Source organism: Caloenas nicobarica, chromosome 2, assembly GCF_036013445.1.
Source record: "Caloenas nicobarica isolate bCalNic1 chromosome 2, bCalNic1.hap1, whole genome shotgun sequence".
Lineage (NCBI taxonomy): Eukaryota > Metazoa > Chordata > Aves > Columbiformes > Columbidae > Caloenas > Caloenas nicobarica.
Window position 1 is genome coordinate 74,383,920 of NC_088246.1, and position 26,029 is coordinate 74,409,948.

At 45.3% G+C, this 26,029-nt stretch overlaps 2 protein-coding genes across 14 annotated transcripts in view; one reads left to right on the forward strand and one right to left on the reverse strand.

Annotated features, from left to right (window-relative positions):
- Positions 1-1,713, forward strand: part of SSR1 (signal sequence receptor subunit 1) — a 24,862-nt gene extending 23,149 nt beyond the window's left edge. For 3 of the 8 annotated variants that reach the window (XM_065628940.1, XM_065628941.1, XM_065628942.1), the window contains one exon: positions 1,104-1,713. In XM_065628940.1, the coding sequence (XP_065485012.1) occupies positions 1,104-1,166 (63 nt within the window). In that variant the 3' untranslated portion in view covers positions 1,167-1,713. Of the gene's footprint in view, positions 1-844 lie in introns of all 8 variants that reach the window. The other 5 variants (XM_065628938.1, XM_065628939.1, XM_065628943.1 and 2 more) reach the window with 3 other exon arrangements.
- The window catches only part of RREB1 (ras responsive element binding protein 1), a 126,831-nt gene continuing 102,389 nt past the window's right edge, over positions 1,588-26,029 (reverse strand). For 5 of the 6 annotated variants that reach the window (XM_065628931.1, XM_065628932.1, XM_065628933.1 and 2 more), the window contains 3 exons: positions 23,150-25,892; positions 8,416-9,162; positions 1,588-5,423 (listed from right to left, as the gene is read on the reverse strand). In XM_065628931.1, the coding sequence (XP_065485003.1) occupies positions 4,903-5,423; positions 8,416-9,162; positions 23,150-25,892 (4,011 nt within the window). In that variant the 3' untranslated portion in view covers positions 1,588-4,902. The remainder of the gene's footprint in view (positions 5,424-8,415; positions 9,163-23,149; positions 25,893-26,029) is intronic. The other variant, XM_065628936.1, reaches the window with a different exon arrangement.

Here is a 26,029-nt window from a genome sequence, read left to right on the forward strand (position 1 = left end):
ACACAGCCATCCATGACCACATTCCAGTCATGTGAGCTGTCCCACCATGTCTCTGTTAATGCCACCAGATCATAATCTCCTGACCGAACGCAGGTTTCTAACTCCTCCTGCTTATTCCCCATGCTGCGCACATTGGTGTACAGGCACTTCAGGGAGCGAGCCGAGTACACCGATTTCACCCTAGGGGCCTGAGGGGCCTCCCGGTCTTTATGTATTCCAGCATGCTGCCCCACTGATGCAAGCCCAGCTACAACCCCATCCCCCTTTGAATCTAGTTTAAAGCCCTGCAAATGAGCCCTGCTAATTCCTGTCCCAGCATCCTTTTACCGCTGTGGGATAAACCTTTCCCACATATCACTGACCGGACTGGTGTCTTATAAAACCAGCTGTTATCAAAGAACCCAAAGCCCTTTTTTTTGCTGTTGCAGCAGAGGTGCTGCCAACCTCTCCCCTGCACAGGTGACCACAATTACTGCCAAGGGAAGGGCTAGAGAGGCAAAACACTTTACACAGCTCTGAGGCTGGAGAGCTCAACTGACCCACATCACCAGAAGACACTAGGGCATTGTACAGGTTTTACTCACTCTCCTTCCTGATGTTGGCTGCTTGGGTACCCAAGTTGTGGGAAGTGCCAGCATGGACCACTTTTCCACAGTCCAGCAGTTAAGAGATACCCCAATTAAACAATCCAATCAATGACACCAGGTCCTAACCAGAGCATGTGTGCTGTGGGGAGTTTTAACCTGGGTCTCAAAGGTGCAAGAGGCTGGAGGGAGGAAAGCAGCAGCACTTTACCCCTGGGGTACCTCTCTCAGATTCTGAACCTGGTTCACTTCTCTACCAGAAGGAACCATCCCACCAGGACGTAGGAAGATGTGGATGCTCAGCTTTGCTGCAGTTCCCCGGCCTCCAGAACTGGATACGCACTCAGATGATTCTTTGGCTCACCATCCCGTGAAACATGTTCTATTTATAGGAAAGCATGTAAAATGCAGCTAAGGTGGCTACAACAAGCTATAACAAAGGATTTCTCTTTTTTTTTTTTTTCTTTTTTTTTTGGACATATGCACATGGCTTTCAAACACATCCTGACGCTTTCACAGCCACGCACATTTATGCAAGAAAACTACGGTGGCAGAAACCTACTTCATTTATACAGAAAATGACTGATATACTGTTAATGACTGATATACTGTTAATGACCACAACGTGCCAGACGGACGCTCACATACGTGATCACGAGGCTACAGTTACTTACAAAAGGACAGAGAACCCTGACCCCAGCGCCTGTGCAGGAAAATCAGCACCAAAGGACCTTCCTGGTGCCTGTAGTCACTACGTTAAGGAACAGCACTGAGAAAAAAGCACTATTTCAAAGGGGCTTGACTACCAGAAAATGGTGGTGAAAATGAACACAAATTTTCAAAATGCTGCAATGATCTCCAATCAAACTCCATCCCTTTGAAGGAAGAGAAACAACGATGCCATTTACAGAGATAAGCTCTGGCTTCTACATCATCGTCTGGTAGATGTGTCCGAAAACAAGTTACAACAAACCCACAAGAAGAGCCACGTCCATTGCGTAACCTATAATTTTTAAATATAACATTTTATTGCTTAGATGGTTTGATACAGAACAACTTTTACTTTTTATTTTGAATTTGGAAGTACTGTACAACTGAATAAAAAGAGGAATAAAAGTACCAAAACAAATGTGTGATTCTCTGTTCATGTGGCATAAACCAGTCTTGTACACAATTCGTAGCAGCAGTTTAAGTTCCCTTTAGAAAAATATGAATTCTACACATTTATTACTGTTTCCTGCATGGGATGAAATCACTAGGATTAAACTTCCTTCGTGGAGAGAGAGGAGAGTAAGGAGACACACAGAGAGGAGAGAGAAGATGATGAATCATTCTGAAAATGGAATCAGACTGTCACATAGCCCCCAAGAGATATTTCACAACAGCCTCAAACAAGGTTCTCTCTTTTTTTTTTCTTTTTCCTTTGTTTATTTAATTTTTTTTGCGCTTTCACAGTCAAGTGCTTAATGTAGTGATTGAATTATCTCAATGTTAAGTCCATTGCAACTCAGGCAAAAGAATTTCAGAAGATTTTTTTTTGCTTTTGTTTTTGTTTTTTTTTTTTTTTGTAAAAGCCCTGAGAGAGGAAAAAAAAATAAAAAGATTCAAACAAAAATCGTATAGAGACAAATTAGCTGAACATGCAAACTAAAGCCTAAGATTCACCCATAGTTTAAACACATTATAAATTTCACAGTTTAATATTGGGGGAGGAGGGGAAACAAAAAAAACCCAACAACAGCAACGGTTCTCAGTCAAACTCAACTAATAAAATGTCAATAAAATGTGGCAAGATCTTATACTCTACTAGGATATAGATAAAGGCTAAATAAAGCTTTAAATCAATAGTGATTATTGCTAGCAGATGTCCCGGCAGGCTGCTGGGAATTAATTACTTGCTACATCGTTCTGCAGCATATAGTTTAGTAATGGCTTCTCCCCCACAGTATTGCGCATTTTAGTGTGGAGAGTTGCAGAAAAAAAAAAACCCAAAATCAAAACAAAAAAAAGACAAAAACCAAAAAATACCCCAAATAATAATAATTATTATAATAATTATAATTATAATAGTAATAACAATTTAAGGGATGTGTGAACTGGTTTTAATTAAGTAGAATGCACCTGGGTAGAGTTTCAAATGAATCATTGGTTGTGATTATTTATCTACATCTGGCATTAGCTTTGTTTCTGAACTGGTTCAAACATCCCTATTAAAAAAAAAAAAACAAAACAAAACCGAAACAACCAACAAAACAACAGAAAACCAACAACAACAAAAAATAGAAATCACATATACCTCAACCATTTTTTCTTAGTCTATTCGCAAGAAATATTACTCGAGAACGTCTGTCTTCCTTTGAATTCCGGACAGTGAGATTTCAGTCTCCAGAAGTTTTCGGAGAATTTTTTTTTTTTTTAATATAGATATAGACATATATAGATATATATATATTATATAATATAGGCTGGGTCTGAGGCCCACTTCCTCCATGTCTGGTGAGCGCAGGAAAAGCGATTTTGCAGAGAGGAGAGGGGCGGGGAGGGGATGGGATGGGGGGTCACAGTGCGGCTGGGCTGGGCCGGGGGCTGCAGTGGTGGAATCAGCACAGTGAGGCTCCGGCAATGCTCGTATGGCTCTGTCTGTCCCAGAGGTCACGACTGAAGGACAATTAAATCAACGACAATAACGACGAACAACAACAAGGACAACAACAACAAGAACGACAAAAAAAAAAAACAACCCGCTGGGCACTCCGAAAAATGCGCAGCTACAGTAGGATACATTTCGCTTAACCCCTTCAATATTGGTGGCCGGAGTGTCGCCTGTTGCCGGCAACAGGAGCCATAGGGAGAAATTCCAGCTGCCAGCATTAAAGGGGTTAAATTATTGATATGAAATTTAGACACACACCTCAAGTCTTCAAGCATCAACCCCAAAATCTCAGGAAGAATTTTTTTTTTTAAAATTTATTTTATTTATTTTTAACATGTCTTATAGCTGTAGTTCTATTACCAGTAGTATTTTCTTGCTCTAGAACATGACAGTAGCAAGATGACGGTAAGGCTCGCATTTCTCTCCTGCTCGCTTTCGGCTGGAAGACGGAAGGACTTTTGCTCTTTAAGTAACACGCACTGTCACCCATGTGACTGCAACTGGATTCATCTCGCACTCGCGGTGCCTTTCTGATGCCACTTCTTCCCCCCAAACACACACGCGCCCCACTGCGAGTGAGATGTTCCCCTGTAGGGGTGTGATGATGATGATGATGATGATGATACCTCGCTGGCCTCCACTCGACTCTCGGGTCAGAGGAAGGGTTTCATTGAAAGTACAGTAGAAGAGCTGCAACATAAGAAGAGGAGCTGGTGAAAGCGTTAAGTCAAAAAACCCCCCCCACATTTCAAGAGGGGATCCAAGCGGCGTTATACATCTGCGTGGGCAAATATTGCCCATTGGTTTCTGCTGACGGCAGAGACATGCGAACTGATGGATTTATAAAATAATAATAAAATAATAATAATAATAATATACTGAAGCAAATCAAACATATATAACAGCAGGTGCATAATTTCCATAGGTTACGTTGCTATGTAACTCTTCTCTGTAATACACACTCAGTCCACGACGGCCAGAAAACCCCCTAGGATTCAGAAGACCATTTCTAATGCCGAAAAGTGGAAACAAGCGTGAGGTTGAAATTTGTTGTGTTTCCTGCTTTTGGCTTGAACCACTTTGAACACCTTCAACTGCCACGTTGTTCAGGCCTGGAACAGGCTTAATGCTCCACCATGTGGCAAATGCAAGAACGTCTACTGAGAAAAAAAAACAATAAATCAACATCTCATCTGCATTTCCTCTGACTATTTCATATGAAATTCACATAATTTTTCTTCCAGTTATTGGCTGTGGTATCCAAGGGCCTCCCACCCCACTGCCCCCATTTCCAGCTCAGAGAACAAACACAGCGACTATCACAGATATACAAGAACAAGCTCACGCACACCAATACAAAAGGTAACATTAATGCTTAAATGAAAAAGGTCCTCTCCAAATAATTCATTAAAATATTAAAAAAAAATCATTTTTGAAAAAAAATCTATGATACCAAAAGATCTAATAAAGTAGTAAGGCACTCAAATCAGTATATACTGTAGTCTCTTGCATTATTATACTGAAAGGCATATGGCACCGTGTCCAGTCTGCCATACTCTCCCCACAGCTGTAGGTTGCTCTTCCAAAAAAAACCAAAGACTCCAGAAACCTTGCTCTGCTGGCTTCAGTTTGCGTGCTGGGCCGGGTCCAACCTCCCTAGCAAAGTCATTCCACCCCCAAGAGCTGGGGCGTGCTGTCTGCAGAGGCAAGGATGTGATTCATGGGAGACGTTTTGTTGTGCATCTCCAGCAAGTCCTGAATGAACCCTGAGGGCCTCTCGTGCTCGGAGCTACCCCGAGGTTCCTGCTCTTTCGCTGTCTGTTTCTGTGCACTCTTGGTGGGCTCCCCGAGGCAGGTGCCGGCTCCTCGCTCGCTCGGCCTCTCCTCTCTGCAAGGGGAGTCCTTGGCCGTGCCAGCCAGGGACTCTTTTTGGCTTCCCGTGAGCGACGCGTGGCTACCGACACCCCCCGCGGAGTCGCACTCGTTTTCTGAGATGGGGTTGGTGCCGCTGTGGCTGGACTCGTTCTCGCTGTCTTCTCCACACCTCGACTGGGTCTCCTCCTTGTCGCTCTCTTTCCCGTGGTTTTGGGCATTTTTGACTTTCTGGTGTATGCGCTGGTGACGAACCAGGCTGTGTTTCAGAGTGAAGGTCCGCTCACAGGTTTGACACTTGTATGGTCTCTCACCTAGAAGAGAATTAGAACCCAAAGTCAGCCGTAAGGTCAGAAACACACCTCCCTCTTGTTTCAAGCAGCTTGGGGCACAAACGAAAAACCAAAACTAAGTACCTTGAGACTTCTACAAGCTTGGTATGGCCCTGCGCTAAGGAGGGAGGAAGACGGTGAGCCCCAAGTACTCCTTAGCATCCCATCTAATCTGGTCAGCAACTTTTCTGGAAGAAGTCTGCAGTTGTCCTCTGGAGTTCAAAAAGCCATTGTGAAATCAAGCCCACCATGGGGGTCCCTGCTACAGGCTGGGTCTTGCGATAGAAGACTGAGGATACTGCCCAGGTACCTGCAGTCAATAGAGCTTAAAAACTGAACCCAACAGCACATGAGGAAACATCCTCCTCTCTCTTAGATGCTGACCAATGGTCAAGCATGAAATCCACAAGTTAGCCCCCGAAGTCGAAGAGAAGCTGTCAGGAAGTGCCCTCACCACAACAGCCTCATCTCTTTCCTGAAGCTGAAGACAGTATCACCATGTTACAAACTGGACACAGAGCAGCTCAAGGACCAAGACCTGCCAGGCACTCATGGGACATGGGAAGTGTCTGTCAGAGATGGTCAGTTCACTGACCGAGTGAAAAATGCCTGCCCGAGGATGCTATTTACAGAGCTGCTGGTGTTCCTCAGCCCACTGGTGCTTTAGCACAGGAGTGACACATGAGAGCTCCTAAAAAACCTCTTCTTACCCATTCTAGAAATGCTACTTGGCGGACAAAATTCTTCCTTTTATTTTGCAATCTTAAGCCACAGAGCAGCTGCAGGCATCCTCTGCTGTAGTCAACAGCTAGTCTGCTCCAATCTCAGAGCTGCTTTTTACACCTGAAATTTGCTTGAATACTTTCCTAACATGAGCTCATCACAAAACAAAGCAACTACAGCCCCACAGATAAAATTCCCCCCAAGTCCCAAGCAAGCGCAGTGCCCCAAGGTGCTGTCTGCCCTGAAGAACCAAAGGTCCCACCCTGACCATTCTCTCTCTCCGATTAGATCTATTAAAGATTTTTCAGTGCTGCAATTCCATCAAGGAGACCATCTTGTGCCAACGAGCATACAGAATGAGACACTTGCAGCTCATTCACCACTTATAATAATGCTTGGGATCATTAAAAGAAAACCAGTCACAAACTCGAGGTCGCTGGTTGAAATGTGCAAGTAGCTCCTGCCGTCCCTGGGAAACCTGAAGCTTCTTAGAAATGTGGCCTCTTCGGGCACCTGCTCTCAAGGGAGGGCACTGCTCCCCAGGAGCATTTTTGGCTGACAGCCTCTGCCCATCCACCACTTGGCTGTGGCCGGTGCAGTGCCGTGGGGCTCACCCTGGGCTCGGGCAGACGGCACCAGAGCACCCCACAACTGCTTGCTGGGAAGCAGCCTGCCCTGGGAGAACACACCATTTCCAGCCCGATTGCCGTTCAGAAGGCAGGCAGAGGTTTCTTGCACACTTCAGTGTCTCCCAAATGTTCCTCTTCTGAGTAAAGAAATTACAAAACCTTACAGCTATCTTTAAAATAAAAAGCCATACATTAAAACCAAAGTAGAAGTAATGTTACAACCTGACAGTATTTTGTCAATGTAGCTGAACAAGCGTGAAGGAGAGGAGGAAGAGGAAGAGAGTCAACCCAAGGTATTGAGGCAAAATCTTCAGTTGAAAATGTGTTGATTTAACAGTAAGGATAGGAGGTGTTTACATTTATTAAATTTGAAAAAAACACCGACCCAGGTTCCTATTCAACACCTACTCTATATTAAAACATCCTCCAGTGTCAAACAGAGAAACGAATGGGAAAAAAAGTACTGACAAGGCCTGGATAGCTCAGCATGCAATGAAAACAACTAAAACAGATGGTATGGGAATCTCCAGGGCATACACGGCAGTGTATCATTCGGGGGTAAAGCTCAGTACTTTAGATATTAGCATCTTTCTAAAACGTCCAAATTTAGTATGAAAATAGGCACGAGAATGGGATCCATCCCCTGTTTTACTTGTGGCTCAATGCCAGAAGAAAAAGGGTCAGTTTTGTACTCAAAAGATCAATATTTATGATTCAAAAGGGTAAAAAGTTAATAAAGGCACTTGTCTTTGCTGTAGTTTAGTAAACAGCACCCTCAATTACAGCACAAATATTTTGTTAATCACAAAGATCTTGTCTTCAGCAGAAAGCACCTTCAAAAGATACAAAATGTCAAACTGCATCAGTCTTCCCATGTCAGAGCAGCTCGCCGACCGGTAAAATGCATCATTAATAAGGATGAATGATTAATCCGTCTTTGAGCTGGCTCATGCCTTTTATCTCCTTTGCATGGTGCTGCTGCAAACTGCGTATCGCGTAAAGCGATCCCACACATTTTAACTGCCGAGTCAAGTCATGGGACAAGCGTTTTACTGCCTGTGTTCTACCTTCCCTGCCCAAGCCTGGATGAAGAGCAGGGTGCTCACTGCAGCTTTGCCTTTTGCTCAAGCAGCAGGTCATGCACATCACCAGCACGTTACCCGTACCAGGCTTAGATAATCGGACAAAACCAGACTCTCTCTCTCTAAACTTCCACCCAGAGATGAAGTCTTATCATACACCGCCAGGTTTCTCCACTGCTCGCCAAAATACTGGGAAGAGGTAGAGCCACATGCATATGACGAGAAAGGAGTCAGAAGCTGGGCAGAACAATCGCCCAGAGATCCCCATGCTTGCCCTCACCTCTGAACTCTGCAAACAAGCATGGGGAAAAACAGTTTGAGAACTGAAGATAAGGCAGTGCTGACAATTGCCACTCCCTTGATAGGCTTTGTATGCAGCATGGGGATTGGGGCAAAGAAGACACCTTGCAGAAACCTGTAGGACTAAAAGCAGTATCTCCAACCTCAAGTGCTACCAGCAATCGTGCACCTACAGAACAGATGCCTCAGTGTGGCAGCAGACCTGCTCGTCAACTGTTCTGCCCTCGAGTCTCCTCTTACCTGTATGAGACCGCATATGTCGCGTCAGATCTTGCAGAGACCAGAAACGCTTGTTGCACACAGCACAGACTTTCTTTCTTTTGTCTGCTTTTGCAGTACTCTTAGCCCCATCAGTCTTTGGTTTTTTGTCATCACTGCTCTTCTCAGTGGACTTTCTCTCTGTGCCTTCCCCCTCAGAGATGCTTTCGCTCTCTTCATTCTCCTTTCCTGTTGCCTCACAGTCCACAGGAGACTCCACTACCTTCAAGTCCATCGGAGACTCTTCCTGCTCAAGACCAGAGTCCTGCATCGAGGGAGCTCCTGCATCATCCTGAATGCTTTTGCTTTCATCCTCACTGCTCCTTTCATCCTTTCTGTCCTCACGAGTGTGGGCCTTTTTGTGACGGCTAAGAGTGCCAGCAAACTTGAAGGTTTTGCCACAAATGTCACAGGCATGTTTCCTTTCAGTCTGAGAACTGCTGCCTGCACTCTGGTCACTCTCTGCCAGCTTGAAGTCCATTAATTTGCTGGCAAAATTGAGGTCAAGACTTTTGTTACTTACAGAATCTTCCTCAGGGCCCTCTTCATATCCATCTGCTTTTTCTTCGCCGTCCTCTTCTGCCAGAGGGGAGTCAGCCTTTTGTTCCTCCTTGGGGCCACACTCACTCTCTGGTCGCTCTGTTTTTCCCTCTGGCTGTTCCTTCTCACAGGAGGTCAGGTCCAAGACTTCGTTTCCTGTAGCTGGTGTCTCCGCATCAGACTGGCTGTCTGCAAGCAAACAGAGAGAAACTTTCAGTGGGATGCTCTCTGCTAGCTCACAAGTGCCAGCGGTGGGGCCGCACACACACCCATGAGCATCGCTTCTGATCAAGTGTCCCAACATCTGTTTCTCTTATCTGTGACCCAGGCCAGTAACTTACAGCTGGAAAGAGATCAAAACACCTCGGAACCCTATCAAAAAGATGATCAAAAATCTGTAACAAAATGCTTGCTTTTTCAAAATACATTCACTTTCTCGGCAGTTGCTTGAAGTCACTTTTAATATAATCACTTTTACCAGAGAATGTAAAATGCTGAGACGTCAAAGAAGGGTTGAGATCACTACTGTTACAAATACACCATACCAGAGATACACAGACTTTTAGAATATTTCATGCATGAAATTCATATAAAGATGGAAGTAATATACAACCACATATTAATCAAACTAACTTACAAACAGTTAAGTAGTGAGAAATGCTTTCCAAAGGGAATGTAAAGGCTTTATGCAACCAACTGGTACAATTAAATGTTAAAGGTTAGCACAGACAATAACAGAGAAATCAGTTTAAAAAGTTAGGTATACGTCACATCAGCAAAAGATGCAAAAGTTTGTCCACGTGCGGGTCTTTGACACACACTCTGTTAAATTGATACCACCTGGAACCAAAACATAAAAGCCAAGATGCAGCCACAGGCAGCAATCTTCATTGTTTCACAGTTTCCCCCAACAAGAAGGCAAAACCCATCTAAGACATCCACCTTAATGACCTCCTCTGCTTCCTTATCAGTTTGTAGCATTAACATTGCTGAACAGAAATGTGTCAAAAAACCAAAACACGTAAGGTTATTAAGGAGAATAAAGGGCTGGAGCCGTACCCCTTCCAAGCTCTGTGTGTAAATAGGAAATAAGCTGGACTGGATCTGGAAGCCAAAGCTGAAGATGATACATGGGATGTAACTGCGTCCCCAGTGCCGCTTTCCAGCAACAGTTCCAGCACACAAACTTAGCAAGTTGTGCTTTCTGAAAGTTGAAACTTTCCTTGCTTTAAGTCCTCCCCCCTGCCCTTCTTGTTGACAGCATGCAGCCAAGGGAGTGCACAACCTAACAGGCATTTCACATTCATCTGCAAGTCTGATAGCTGCCGAGGAACGGCAGGGATTTAGAAACTCTAGTAGGGCGGTTCAAGCTCCCCATTTGACATAGTACAACATGTGCTTGTCTCCAAGTTGCCTAGATTTCCTACTACAGGCTTTTTTCATAAGCAAGAAGTAATGACAGAAGATAAGATAGCTCTCAGGCACTAAAATGCAATATGAATTGCATTGACCACATCTCCTCGCACAAATGATAATAAATGGTCATTAAACAAATGTAAAAGCTGAGCAGCATTTCCAGTAATCGTGAACAATCACTTAAAAGAGCATAATCCTTGATATACCTTTTCTTGGGGGTGTTAAAGGGAGAGAAGTGATCTGTCAAAAAGGATTAATGGCAACCGGTGTGACTCCTCGCTGCTGCTGAAAGGGCCCTCGTCCTTCCCTGGCCACCCACTCCCACACCAGCCCTTGCATAGCCCCAACATTCACATGTCCACGCAGTGACCGTGGCCTTTTTCACCAGAGCAAGGATTTATGTTGGACTGAAGCGAGTCGGTAACCACCGCTCCCTTCAGGCGAAGGGCAGGAGGGAAGAGGAACTTCCTCCCCAGCAGCCTTTGGTTGCTGCCATCACAAAGACTACACGTGGGTGATGGATGAAGAAACAAAACCGGAGTGGCGAGGTGGCTCTGAGGCACAAAGGCCTTGAAGCAACACCACCAGAAAGCATCCAAAGTGGCTGCCGTACCCGCGCCGTTGGTGCCCAGGTGGGGGGCACCTCCTGGTGGCGTGGGCCACCCATCAGGAAATGCTCCCCTGAGGGGACCAGACGGTTGGATCAGATGATCCTTGAGGTTCCTTCCAACCTGGTGTTGTATGATTCTATGACATAGGTTAGACAGGCCAAAGACAGACTGCAAGCACAGCACAGAGGGGGTTCATTAGGGGGCAGGGCAGGAAACCATCTGAGCTCAGTTAGGACGGAGAGAAGTGAAAAGCAGAAGGAGACAGAGATGGAAGGAGCTCCTCTTTTATCATACCAAGAGAAATGTTTTATAATTTTTTGCTGACCGAACAGAAGACAGTGGACACAGAATAAGTTGTTTTTTCAACATGAAATATCAGGAGCAAAGTGAATGAGGGGGAATATACACCGGTAGCACTCAAGTAAGAGAAGACCAAAACCAAAATATCTAAACCACTCATATACAAAAGCCACAACTTTTATGTTCAACATGTTGTGTATCATGCATGATTTTGCACTCTTCTCCTATCTTTCTCTAATGTTTTCTTGTTCTGCTTTCAGTATTTCCAAAACTATATGCGTTTATTTTCTTTCTTATAGTATACTCATCCTTCAATGAATCGTACCTGGCCTCCATCTCCTTTTCTCTCTCCTCTGTGCCCTGGGCCCCTTCCCAGCTGTTATGCTGTTCTTGTGTGGCTGGCCTGTAATTACATTTTCCTGTGCACGAAAGATACACTCCGAGGTGGTCCACAGGTAAGCGACATTGCCTTACTAGCACAGGCAAACAGATGAGGTCAACATCAAGAAAAACAAATGCGAAGCTTAAACAACACGCCTTCACCAAGGGCAGAGACCACTTCAGACCCCGAGAACATGGATGCACACAGATTTTCTCGTCCAAAGCCGGCCCACCACCCCTGAATGAACACATTCAAACTCCAGTAGGGATGTAGCCAGGAACATGTTGGCAGGTGCACAGGCTGGGGTGAGTTCCCTTCCTCGCCTGCACAAACCTGACCTGCCCTCTACTTTGTTGAGAAGAAGTTTCACAGACCCCTTAGGAAACTAGTCGAGCTGCTCTGTGGTTACCCCCAACCTGCGGGGTTGGTTTTGCAGCCTGTGAAGAAGTGAACTGCTTTGCACAAACCCCGGCTGTTTGGGGATGGGTGAGAATCAGCCCGGCTCTGCTGCAGCCCGACTGGAAGAACAGCAGGGGAGTGTGAAGGTGTGTGGGAAACACGACCATCGTGACAACAGCCACGTCAGGTCCGGTGTGGGATTTATCCTGCCGTGCAAGGGACAGCTGAAAGGGTGATCTCGCACTGGCAGCCCCTCCGTCCGCTCCAGCAGAGGTTAGACTTGGCCTATACCACTGGCTTTTCCCTGCTTACATGCCCATCTGCAGCAACAGAAAACCTCGCCAGCCATACACCAGGCTTGCGTCTTACATAAGGAGGAGGATTTTGACCGAGCATTCAGATCTGGGCAAACATCCCTCCGACAAGGCTGAGCTCCCCTCAGATGGGTAATTCCCGTTTCCAGAATTTTGCTGATTTACGATGCAGAGCAGCTACTTGCATCCAGCTGGTGAGGAAGGCAAGGTGCACAGGAAAGGCCTGCTGTTCCTTTCACCTCTTTCCCATCTTTCACTTAACCAAGGCTGTAAAATGCTTTCCGGTCCATTTGTTATCCCACAGATATTTACACTTGGTCAGTCAAGATGACAAGAGCGGAGAGGTCTGCTTGCCAAGGCTCCTACCCACCGCCACTTCTTCAGCAACCGTGGGAGCAGAATATGTTGCCTTGTCATGGACAAGAATTTGTGTCACTCCTCCGAAGCAAAGAGAAGAAGGTGACACTATTTGAGGATGTCATTTCTGACACTGGAGTCAACGAACATAGGCAAGGTAAGGGAGAGATAGGAGATGAGCAGGGAGGTAAGGATGGATGGAGGAAGGCAACATGAAGCAACCACTGGTAGATCAGCTGCTGCTTCGTCAGCTCCTGGGAAAAAATGAACTTCTCAGGACACATATTCATAAGCAAAACCTCAAGGACTTCATCTGAGAATCCAAAAACTTTTCCGCTTGCATGAAAGAAACCACTATATAGTTCTAGCCAAAGTCATTTTTCCTTCGAACTATGGAAAGAAAAGACTGTTTTCCTGAAGTCTATTTACAATTCAAGTTTCAGTTTTCAGTCAGCCCAGTCAGAAGAGTCCACTTAATCTTTTATACATGGCAAGAAAGGAAGAAAAAGAGGAGTAAACTACTTTTCTGCATACAAAAACCGAATTATCAAGAGACACCCCGAATGTGGAAAATTTCACATAAAAGAGCAGATACAGATCAAGGTAGAGAGGTCGCTGTTTTGATTCTGTTTTCTCATGGTTTTCTTTTTTTCTGGAATTGAAGTGGAATAGAAAGTAGAGCCTGAGATACCAAGGAGTTATTAGATAAAACAGGGTGTTGTAAGGGAAACTGTTTTGTGACTTCAAAGCACGTGTTTATTGCCAAACACTTCTGACATCCCAAGAAGAGTGTTAGAAAACCCATCACATAAATAATGTTCAAAACTGGAGCAGACAGAGCACTGGAAATGGACATTGTACAAGCAGTTGGCATTATCAGTCAGATGAGATGACGATTTACTATTTTCCCTACATTAACTGAAATAATCCCAGCTAGTCTTATATTTCACTCTAGATGCAGCCACCACTAGGTGGTAGCAGTCCAGTAAATTTGGGATTTTTTTGGACCCACTTGCACAAGGCTGCTGCTACTTCCACCCACGAACTGGAGAACATCTTTCCAACCTGTGGAGTCAACCTGCAAAAATCTGGGGGTTTTCTTTTCCATTTTTACTGTAAACACTCTAAACATCAAAACTTAGCCACCTTCATTACATCACGTGCACATATACACGTTAAATATTTAATTAGCCCACAGTTGAGAGAGCTTGGGTCATATCTGCATGCTTTTTGAAATGAAAACATTTGAGATAGAAAAGGAGTATTTACAGTTAACAGAGCTGAATATATCTGAGGGAAAAGGAGAAAACCCATTCTGGAAACAAACAAACAAACAAACAAAACAACAAACCCAACACTTTCTGTGTTTGACACAAGGTATGATCCCCCAGTACTTTAAAGAGAGCAGCTGAAGTCACTGACACGAAGAAAAGTGTCCAGGACTAGCTCTGACTGCACCTACCAAGTGTAAATCTGCATGAAAGGGGCGGAGGGAAAAACTCCAGACCTCCAGCTTATGGTGAATTCCACCGTTTAGCAGAAAGGCAGTTTGATGTAATTACCTTCCACACAACAGCTCTAACACTCAGGCCAACCCCCAGTGGCAAGCTTTACCCTGAGCTGTGGCTCTGGAGCGGCTGTTAAACTTTGCCTGACACTGAAAATGCAGTTTCAAGCCCTTTGTCCTCTAGGAAATACCCATAAATGTAGTTCAGAGGTACAAATAGCCAGAACAGTTTGGAAAAAACAAAAAGTCCCCTGCTATACCCAGGGCTCACATGACTTCTGGAGGGATCACAGAGTGGCAGGTATCTAGAGCAAAGATGAATTCTGCTAAACGCTAATCAGAAAATTCACTGTTGAATATACTTACTTTGTCAATATTTGCCTAGTTAGCGCAGAGCAGTTGTGTTCGACCCTCTCACATTAGGGGCTAGCCTCTTTAAGAAAGGCATCTTTCCTTAGCAAAGTCTCTTTCTGTATTACGTAAGAGATAATCCCTTACCCCGTTCCCATCCCACATCTCCCCTCCATCAACTGCATTTTGTTGCAAGGAGGGAGCACTCAGAAAGCCCTAAGGAGACAAAGGCAGGGCTGCTTTAGCGTGATGAAAGTGGGCGACTCATGAAGTTGCTCCACAATTTTGTTGTACGCCTCTCCACCGGGACAGGTCTCCCTGGGTCTGACTGCTGCAAGCCGGGTGAGATGTCCTCAGTTTGCTTCAGGTGCTTTAGTCAGACCATTCCCTTCCTCTCCGTGCAGCAAGGACACACACGAGCCCCCATCACTTACACGGCCTCCTTGTCTCTGAATCCTGTTCAAAAGCACCATCCTGGTTTTTTGTTTTGGTTTCAAACAGGACCAAAAGAAACCCTCTATAAACTTGTTCCCAGTGACACTCTATTCAATTGCACTTCCTGTCTTACACCTCATCCTAAAACTTCACTTCGTTTATGGCTGACCAAACACCATCCAAGCATCTCCCTTCATTCCCTTTCCTTCTGGCGTACAGTGAAATCTGGATGATTATCCACTTCCAAATACAGCCCTTGCACAGGCTCTGCACAGGAGCCCCAACCACGCTACTCACCCACCTTTTAAAACCAGCACGAAAAGATAAACGATCCCATTTTAAACTAAGCCACAGTTTCAAATTGTTAATTTACTTCCACTGCTTTTGAAATCCGTTTTCCTTGGACAATGGAAGGAGACCACAAATCCAAAGCTGTTCTATGATTTTGGACCATGATTAAATGCCACTTGGCAAAGCCAGTTATAAACACTGAGCTGAGCTATAAAGTGCAAACGGTAACTATAACAGTATAGGATCTGGGCTCATTCCTTGCTGCCTAAAGCTGCTATTTGAAGACACAAAGCATTTGACAGCAAAGCCAATTTCAACGGCATCTATCCCCAGTGCCTCCCAGGAGATGCTGCCAACTCCACACCTCAGCTGCATCGATGTGGGGCCGTACCGCCCGCCAGATCCGGGAACTGATCTCATGAGGGCTGGTCCCTCCCCCTGCCCTTTTCATTTTCCTGGGCCGCTGGGTCAGCTACAGCTGTGGGGATGAACAGTTGGGAACAGGTCGAGCCAGTACGGCCAAGGAGTGCTTTGTGTTATCCAACCATGGCCCGAGGCTCTGTCTGCCGGGGGCAGGTCGAACCACTCTGACCAGCCCTGTGCTGGCTGCTGAGAACAACAGCTACGTTCCACCGCACTCCTGCCCATCCTACGTGCTGTGCCAGTGCTCATCTGAGCGGCTTTAGAAACGCTTGCCTCCTCACCGCACTGACCAGCTGAGCTGCGTTCGGATCCCTCTGACTACAAAGGAAGTTCTCAATAGACCCAAGTATGACATTTTAGTTTCATTCTGCCCTGAAGATCCTCAGAGGCGAGCACTTTCAGAGCCCTTTCCGCAGACTTTTGTTCTGCAAGGGGATCATGTTATAACACGAGTCTTCCCCTCTCACGCTGTAGCCATCTGTTGTCTGCACAGGCGGGACGAGCCCACATGACACCCCAGATACCGTGCTACAGCCCTGGGAAGCTACAGGCTGCTAACGTGGCAACACGGCAACTTCGTCTCCTCATGATAGGCAAGAACAACTCACGTCCTAACACGTCCCCAGCATGGCCGATTTCAATGCCAGACTAGTACTGAGACCTGTATTACTACATTTGAATCACTGCAAGGCAACGAGCCGTATTAAAAGAAGATGAGAGAGGCTGGGAAGACAGCAGATTTTTCCAAACAAACCAGAGCTTGGAAATGCAAGAGGAAAATCCTGTGCACACTCCTGTGCAATATGATCAGCAGCCACTCTGAAGTTGAGAGTAACAACACACTCAGAATTCTAACTAACCTGACAGTTGAACTGAGACAACTTCTTGCTGCTTTTTCAGTTTGCTACTTCACCGACTCTCTGGTGTAACCAGCTCAAAGTGACCCTGTCTCTCCTGGAGGTGTGAACACCTTAGAGCAACAGCTCCCTTGTGCAAACACTTTTCAGGCAAGGAACATGTACCACCATCTGCTGAGCTTCCTTCTTGCATCCATCCCATTTGGTCAGCACAGAAAAACACTGAGTGATTGCGCTCGCCCTTGGGTGTGTGTCAGTTTGTCCTTTCTGACTAAATGCCACTCACCTGCCTAAAACAAAGCCTTGTGTGATCTGACAATCAATCTCCCTTGCTGCTGAACTCTCAAGAGAGAGCGGGCAATGCAATGGCAGGTGAGCTTCAATGCAGATGAATATAAGGTAAAACATTTCTGGAAAAATAATCTGAAACATGCCTATGTGATGCTGAATGTGGTACTGGCAGGTACATTCAAGCAGGAGGTCTCAGAGCCATCACTGACAGCTCTCCAGGATCACTGCTTGGCCTGCAGCAGCAGCCAAAGTAAAGCCAAGAAACACTGGGTACCATGAGCAAGGGTAATGAGAACAAGACCAAGGGTCTCCACTGATGCATAAAGCCCTCGTGTGTCCTTGTTTTAGATGGCGTGTGCACTTCTGGTCTCCACCGCACGGGAAGGAGACAGTCATGTTGCAGATGGGACACAGGAAACCAAATCCAAGCGACAGGGCAGCTGCCCTGCAAAGAGACACCAGAAAGGCTCGGGCTTCTCATTTTGAAGGAGAGAAGGGGGTGTTACGATTGAGCTTTGCATATCGTGAATACAGCTGAGAGGGTGTGCACAGAACTGCTCTGAAACTAGCTGTGATCCGCTGAAAAAAAGATTAAAAAATAGTTCCTTACACAGCAGGTAGGGAACTTCTGGAGCTTGATGCCAGATGAGGCTGGAGGCAGACAGCATCAGCAGGTTCACAAAGCAACCAGAGAGACTTGCAGGCAGCAGGTCCATAAACAGGTAGTAAAGGGAGCAGGCAGGGACGTGTCCTCTGACACGCAGCGGTTGTGGATGCTGATAGAGCACTAAGAGGAACAGAAGGTGGGAAGTGGCCAGGCCCACATGCTTGCCCTAAATAGCACAACCTACCGCTGCCATTGGAGACACGAGGACTTGGCTGCACGTACCACTGCCCTAAAGTGGCCGGGCACTTCTCATGTCCCTATGTTTCACTCATCTGCGGCGTTCAGTCTGACCAAACACAACTTGGGCTTGCTGTTCTGAACAGCCAAGGAAAACTGCATGTGCCACTGTGAGATCCAGCATCCTCTTCTGGGGGATAAGCACATTTCCCTGCAGGCATCTGGCAACTCCAGCTTTGTGCAAACACTGATAGATTTGGTAGAAAAGATACCACCACGTTTTTGACAGGGGAAAGTCTTCTGGCCTGACGCAAGAAAAAAGTATGTCTATCTGTCCTTTTAATGTGTAATAAGAAACTTCCCTTCCCCCCCTTTACTGCTTGGTGACCAACGTCCTGACTGCAAGCTCCTCAACAGCAGGCTTTCTCCTAAGATGTCTCACCCGTGTGAATCTGACACAACTTCCATCAAAGCCACAGGGCATCTTTCCATTGGTTTCAGTGGAATAGAGCCCCCTATGTTGAATAAGTAATCAATTACTTCCCTACAGGAGAAAGTTTTTCATGTCTGTAATTCATTTAAATGAGTAGAACAAGGTAAGGGACTGAGCACAGGAAGAGTTGAAAGAAAAGCCAGGATCATGCAGTGCAGTGAGGAAAGTGGTCCTGCAAGACATCTTCCTGATGAAGAAAAAGACTGTGAGGACAGTTACTTGTAAAAGGAGATCAGCGCTTGTCACACCTTCCAGCTCACACATACACACACATGCATCCTTCTCCCCACTTCGATACAACACTGTGGATATGTTTCTCACTTTAATCTTCCACAAGTTGGTTCTGTTCTAATTAACATCTCAACCCATACGAGGGATTCCCCGCATCTCACAGACATCTCGCATGCCGTTTCTTTCTCTTAATTTTCTCCCAATGTCAACACAACTTCTCAGAAGCACCAAGGCACTGTTTTTGGTAGGCTTTCAAGTCACTTTTTCTTTTTAGATGTCTGCTAAGTCAACCATAAATTTATGGTTACGAATACCAGCACTTTCTACACTTTTATTTGGCCTCATTCACAATGCAAATACAAAACAGAACTTCAAAGTTGAGCAGAAATCCTTTTGCTTCATGATAGCCCAATTCCTTTCCACATTTCTTTTCAAGCATGCAATGACAGGATTAGCTGGGGATTAATTACTTGAAACTCAACCTGCATCTCGGGTCACAATTTCCTCATATTTTCAGCCTTTAAAACTTTCGTATCAACCAAATATTTGTCATACAGACCAATACTTAAAATAGATAAAATATTCTTCTTTCCACACAAAACGTCCTAGGTGGAGGTCTCAGAACCCGCACAAAAATCCGGCTTGCTTTGCAAACTCCAATCCTCCCACCCCAAGTTATAGTCCTATTCCCAAATGGAAAACAGATGGCTTTCCAAAAATGTCTCCTTTAAAGGGACAAAAAAGACCATTCAAAAAAGCAGTATTCTCTGCTTCCTGTACCGTTGCTCAAAGGCAACTGCTCTTCTGATAAAATATACTTACTCACTGAAAGGTAACCTAAACAGTCAGTTTAAGCATGATGTGATTTGATTTTGTTAACTTTTTTCCCATAAGAATGGTCATGGCATGGATTAAAATACATCTGTGCCTACATATTGACTCAGAACTGACTGTAAAATTTGGTTTGTGGCACAGCAGGACTAGTCTAGGCTGGACGTTTCATGGAAGCCAGCCATTGTCTTTTTCATTACGAAGGGTCATCTAAATAATCACAGCATGGAGAAGATCATTCCTTAATTAAGATACCTCCTGCCTGTGTTGTCCTAGTGGAAACACATTATCACATATTATGGTAACATATAGTATGGTAAAGACAAATGTTACAAAGTAAAGATGTCTACAATTTCACTTTGACTTAAGTCATAAAAGCAAAGAATAAAACTGCCCCTAGTCCTTTTTTTCTTATGACTTGTGTTCTCCAGTCAACAAGAAACATTCATGGTCATGGGCTAGGTGTAGCTGTATTCTATTTATTTATTACTTTATTCTGTTCATAGATCTTTTCTTGTCTTGTTGATTCCTGTTGTAACAGCAAAATAAAACAAAACGAAAACCCCTCCTCTGCCATTAAGTCTCGCTTGCTACAAAAAATAATCTTGGGCCAAATAAGATCTGGCAGTATCATTCTGAAAATATCCTCAAGTGATTCTTTGCAAAGAGATTTAGGTTATCTATAACAAACTAATGGCCAAAAAAAGACGATTACTTGAATTTTATATCGAACCTGGTCTGATGCATATGCCATAAAAGGAGCAATATTAACTGTACCACCTGCAGGGCACATCTTACTTGCTGCTCTGAGAATGAAAAAAGTTAAGAGCGGAAGAGAAAATAAAAAAGAAAGGCAAACTGAGTTGAACATAGAAGAGTAAATTAAACAATAAAGACATCAAGAGAAAGTAGTAGAAGCAAGTGTTCAAGCATGTTCAAACAAAACGCAGGTACTGTGTTAAACACTGTATAAATCCAAGCTATGCCAGATTCCCAGTGCCCTGCTTGTGAGCTTTGCATTAAAATAAAAACCATGCTTCTTCAGGGAAATGCTTTTGAATTAAAAAACACACAGTGGTGTTGAGGCAAGAGTAAGCAGGGTGAAAACCTTCATGAGAGAGGCTTTTGGTTGCGCAAGGGATGTGAGTTACTGGTAGCGTGTGAGTTTTTGCACTTTGACAAAAGGTAAATATGATCTTGACGCTGCATGGAAGGAGTTCTCCATGTCGAAATTTTACTGAACGTGAAACACACACTTGCAAAAACCTTTTCATGTCTGCATAAACATAGTAGTTTAAAACTGGTAATATATAGATACTATTTAAATGCTCAAAATTATATACCTTTTCCTCAACCATGCTCACTCATTATTAGCTTGGACCACTTACATAAATTACTCCAGTAACAACTTCCCTAGAAATGGATGGAGAAGACCTTGTTGCCACTTTTTGCTCAAATGACTGCCTTGTTTTTTTGATAGCAGTGTACTACAGAAATCTAGGAGTGTGGGACAGCTTGCCTGATGTGATTCCCTATGGAGCAGATACCCAACAGATGCAGTTTGGAAGCAGACCACCAGCACTCTCATCCATCCCATTCACATCATCCTCTTGGCCTCTCCTTTCCTCAGACCAGGGAGCAGCCATCAAGCCCAGACAATAAGGATCCCCTTTACAATAAGATTAGTGAAGAGAATTTTTTCTTAACTACTTTTAAAAAACAGAGCTATCTAACAAGTCACTGCCTGTGCAATAGGTGGGGACAGAAATGGTGTGTTGCACGACGACACTGTAGATGTCTCCATCAGAAAACTGACTCGTCCACCCAAAACACAAACCCAACAAACTGCTGTATCTATCATGCAGCTGCCAAACTCATGTCACCAACACCTGACACTCAGCACAAATGCATGGGTCTCGCTCCACCCGAATGCATCCTAGTGCTTGCTTTGGCACCACCTCCCTGGCCTAAATCTACCTTTCTAGTTTACCTTTCCCTCTCTCCTGCAATAAGCCTCACCTACGCTGCTGCCACTGGGGAGCTGTTGCAAACTCCCAGTTTAGAAAGAGTGCTCGTGTCCCCAGGGCCAGTCAAAGCTTGCTGCGGGGTGGTCCTCCAGCAGCAAGCCTCCCTCAACACTGCTCTGATGACTAGAAAAGAGCTCAGTATTATCACTGCCAGAGGACACCAACCTGAATCTGATTATGGCCACTGTCGTAGCACCACCGAAAATCCGGTATCTGCACCGCCGATCAAGCCATGCTCCACCCTCGGCTGATCACCTTCCCTGTAGGTATTACAGCACAGGCTTTCTGAAAGGATGGCGTCTCCTTCCAAGCCCAATGGTGGTAGGGGAGACAAGTTTCACCAGTATAACTCGTGGCCCAGTGCATTTTCCCATCTTCGCTAGGGGTTCACACCAGCACTGCCACCTTAGAAGCCTGCCATCAATAAGCAGGTCAAACTCCTTAGTCTGGAAAAAGCCTCTCTATTGTTTTCTGTCTCATGAACAGTTCTTTGGTAACTATATCTATTCTTTTTTGAGAGCAGGGTGTTAGAAAATGATTGATATGAATAAAGAGCTCTCCTTCACCATTGAAAGTAAACTGTATACTTAATAAGGTGAAATAATTTGGTCTCTGTGGGCCAGAAGACAATAGCCTCACTGTTGCATTGATACCTTGCAAGTTCTGTCCTCGCGTCACCCAAAGCAAGCGGTAATAGGGACTGCTCCACAGCTCAGATTCCCTTTAAACCTCTTAGCTAACCTCTTTTACCTCTCCAGGTTTCCCTCTTTAGCACAGACATGAATCAGTTCCTTCATTAAACCTCAATTCCATCAAAAAATATGAAGTTATCTCTTATGAGGCTGTACTCAATTCCCCTACGTTTCTTACAAATAACCTTAACTTTAAACCAGGAGTTTAGACTGCGTAATGAAGAAAATAATACTAACAACTGTGACTGACTTAAAAAGGAGCAACAGCAAGTAGAGCTTCATCCTCTCTCTCTCCAAGCAGGATGAGAATCTACTAATTACTTTATTACCGTGTGGGTGGAAAAAGGAGTGAACTTCAAATAAGCACAGCATCCAACACAGTATTTCCTTTATATTAAAGGATGAAAAATAACCCCAAACCTAGAATAAATTGCTCTCCCCGATTCCTCCTTTTGTTCACACCAGGTTTGAGATTACTTACGCAGTGGCACAATATTAAAGATTCCAAATACACCTCCACACCTTAGGGTTTAAGCCCACCTTTAGTTGTCTAACACTAAGAAGAAACATTTCCTAAGGGCAACCTACTATGTAATGCTCAGGATGATGTTTCTTGTATGCTCCTTCTTCGATCTGTCAAATAAAAGCCACTACAGGAAAAAAAATACGCTAAATACTATATTATTTTCCTCCCACAATTCTATACTTATTTGCTCTTATTTCAATGGATCTTTTTATCATCACTGATGCAGACAGACAGCTACCGCAAGCAGCCAAAGAAACCATGTAAGGCACGATGGAATATTCAACACACACGTTCGCCTTCAAGATAAGACAGTAATAACAGAACACCTGAAACCAGAGTCTTTTCCCAGGTTCACTAAGTTACGCCACTGAAGTTAAGTGGGTTTTAGCATTTAATTTAGGCCCTCGATACTCAAAGGCACTGAAAAACGTAACGCCACCACTATCCAACAGCAACAGCTAGAGATTTGCAAAATAACGAAGAATACCATTCAGACCTCAGAGAGAGGACAAGAAAGGAAGATTCCTCCATGGAGAGGTCTTTTCATGAGGAACATCCTCACGGGTTACAATCCACTGTGAGCACAAGGCGCTCTTACCTGTGTGAGAGAGCATGTGCCGCTGCAGGGAACTTGCCCATGGAAAGACTCGAGGACAGTAAGGACAGGGGATATTTTGCAGGCATTCTGAGTAAGCATTCTTCTTCCCCCTCAGCAGCTTATCTTCAGCAGTTTCCTTCTCATCCTCACTCGTTCCATTTCTGCCGCTTTCTTCCTTGAAATTGTCAGTGGACTGCAGAAACGGGCTAAATTTATTAGTGTCTGTGGTAGCCAGCATCTTCTCTATGCTGGCGAACTCCCCACTTGACTCCAGATCGACACTACTGCTAAGTTTAGGCTTATTTTTTGTTCCTTTCTTTCTACCTCTTTTCTTAGTCAACCCAACATCAGCAACAGGAGGCTGCTCTGGATCACATGCCTGAGTCAGGTCACTGGGCAGGCTGGAGTCTCTCTGAACGGCGGTCACGATTGTCACTTTTGCTTTGGTGTTCCCTGATTTGTCACACCCAGTGGAGCTGCTCACTGCCTTGGGACTGGCGTCTGCAGTCTCCGTCTTCAGCAAAGTGGGAGCAGAAGACACAGATGAAATGATCTGTGCAATGGAAGCCAATGGTGGCAGCTCTTTAGTTACTGGAGGCTTTGGCAAGAGAGGTGGTGGTGGCGGTTTAGGTCTCAGGGGTCTCAGCAAGGCAGAATTTCCAAGGAGAGCTGGGGAAATGATCGGGACAGTCAAATGCAACGAACCTTTCAGTGGCTGGGGATGTCTGACAGCCTTGGTTTTCTCTGAGTTCCCGTTGGCACCAAAAACCAAAGGACACTGCAGACAGTTATAGGCTTTATCACTGTTCCCAGAAGCAGCCAACTCTTGATTCCTGGCTTCACATGGGACATCATCTTTATCCTTCTTCAGGGCTTTGGGGATGGACAGGTCAATGGGCTCCATGGAACAGTCGTAGAGGGACAGGGGAGAAGAGCCAAACAGGTTTTCCTGCTTCACTTGCACAGCACTCAGGCTTTTGCTCTTCTGAGAGAAATCCAATGGCTCGTCAAAATCCATTGGGAAGTTGCCTGTAGGTTCAAGTTTGATGGGAACGTGAGATGATGTCCCAAGCAAGAAGCCGTTTTGTGGCTCCAGGAAAGGTGTCATGGGCTTGCGGTCCATGTAAGTGCTGTCCTCCAATAAAGGAGGGTCTGTCTGGTTTTCCTGGGCACTGCAGTCCACCACTAAGATGTAATTCTCAATCTCCCTTTCTTGCACATGCAAGTGCTGCTTCAGGATATGGTGAATGCAATTTCTCTTGGCCGAAAAGGCTGTACCACACTCCTTGCACTCAAATGGCTTCTTTTTCTGGCAGCCGCTGTGCGTCCTCATATGAATGCGGAGGGCCCGGTAATACTTCAGGTCCTCACCACACAGCTTGCACACAGTGTCTGGGGAGCAGAAGGCATCCACCATCTCTGCGGCGTTGCTGGTGACATATTCAATGTTCTTCTCTATATCCTTCCTGGTCACTTTGAGGTGCTTCTTTCGCAGATGCCTCTCACAATTGGCTTTCACTGTGAAGGGGTAGTGGCAGATTTTGCAGATGTAAGGCCTCTCCCCGCTGTGTGTCCGCAGATGCCGGATCAGCGCTGCCTTGTCAGCTGCGATGTAGTCACAGATGTTGCATTGGTATGGGGAAATACCCAAGTGAGAACGGATGTGAGCTCTCAGGACACCAGAGAAGGCAAACACCTGGTCACAGAAACGGCAGGGGTACAAAACTTTCCTCATGGTCGGGGCTTTCTTGTTCGCTGCCCCTGCGATGATGGCTTTGAGGTCTCCTTCAGTCACCTCTTGCTTGATGTTGGCTTCCATGCTCAGAGGCAGGAGAGCTTCAATGATGCTGTCCTGCTCCAGTTGCGTCTTCATCTCATGCTGAGTCAGAGGCTCTACTTTGGGTTGGAGGAGCAACTGCGAGGAAGGACTTAATTTGGCTCCTGGCTGGGAGAGGTGAGAGTTGGAGGAGGACTCCACCGAGTTCTTGATCAGCCTCAGAGGGGGAGGTGGGAGGCTTGGGCTGATGCAGCCAGGGGAGGCTTGCTGGGCACTGATAAGAGGAGGAGGTGTAGAGGTTGCAACAACTGTCCGGGGCGTTACCAAAGGCTTTGGCTTCAGCGGTGGCATATGCTTGAAAATGGACTGCACGGGGACAGAAGGTGCCTTAGAAAGTGGAGGAAGACTGATTTGAGGAGGAGCGGAAGAAGCCATCTTCAAGATCTGCTGAATGTCTGCCAGCTCAATGGCAGACTCATTGGAGATGGGTTTTACCACAATACTGCTGTCAGGCTGGATGATAAAACCCTTCTGGAAAGGCTGCAGCGAGAGGAGCTTTATGTTTTCTTTTGTAGGGGGAAGGACTGAAAATGACCCTCCCATAGATGCAGCTTCCAGAGGAGAGAGGCTGAGCAGACTTGTGCTGCTGGGTTCCTGAGGTAGGTTACTCTTCAGTGCTCTGAGCCGCATTTCTTGGACCTCATCTTGTGTGTTGTCCTCCTGCTTGACAGGCTTGATGTCTTTGGTGTACTGTAGGCCCAAGGATGCCATGAAGGCTTTCTGGTCTGCATTCTCGCCAGGTGGGGTCATGGACTGTGGCTTGTGCTTGTCTTTTCCCTGATCCACCAGGTGAGTTTCTGTGTGCAGTTTGAGTGCCGAAAGCATGGGGAATGCCTTGTTACACGTCTCACAAATAAATCGATGGAAGTCACTGATGCACCTTCGCAAATTCGTTTCACACCAGACCTGCAAAACATGCAAAAATATTTAGAGTGGGTATCTCAAACCGGACAGGCATCACACGCTGCTGCAAAACAAGAACAGTTCACACTCTCTTCCACTGCCCAAGTTAAGGCGTTTAAAGCAGCCACCACCTATGTGGC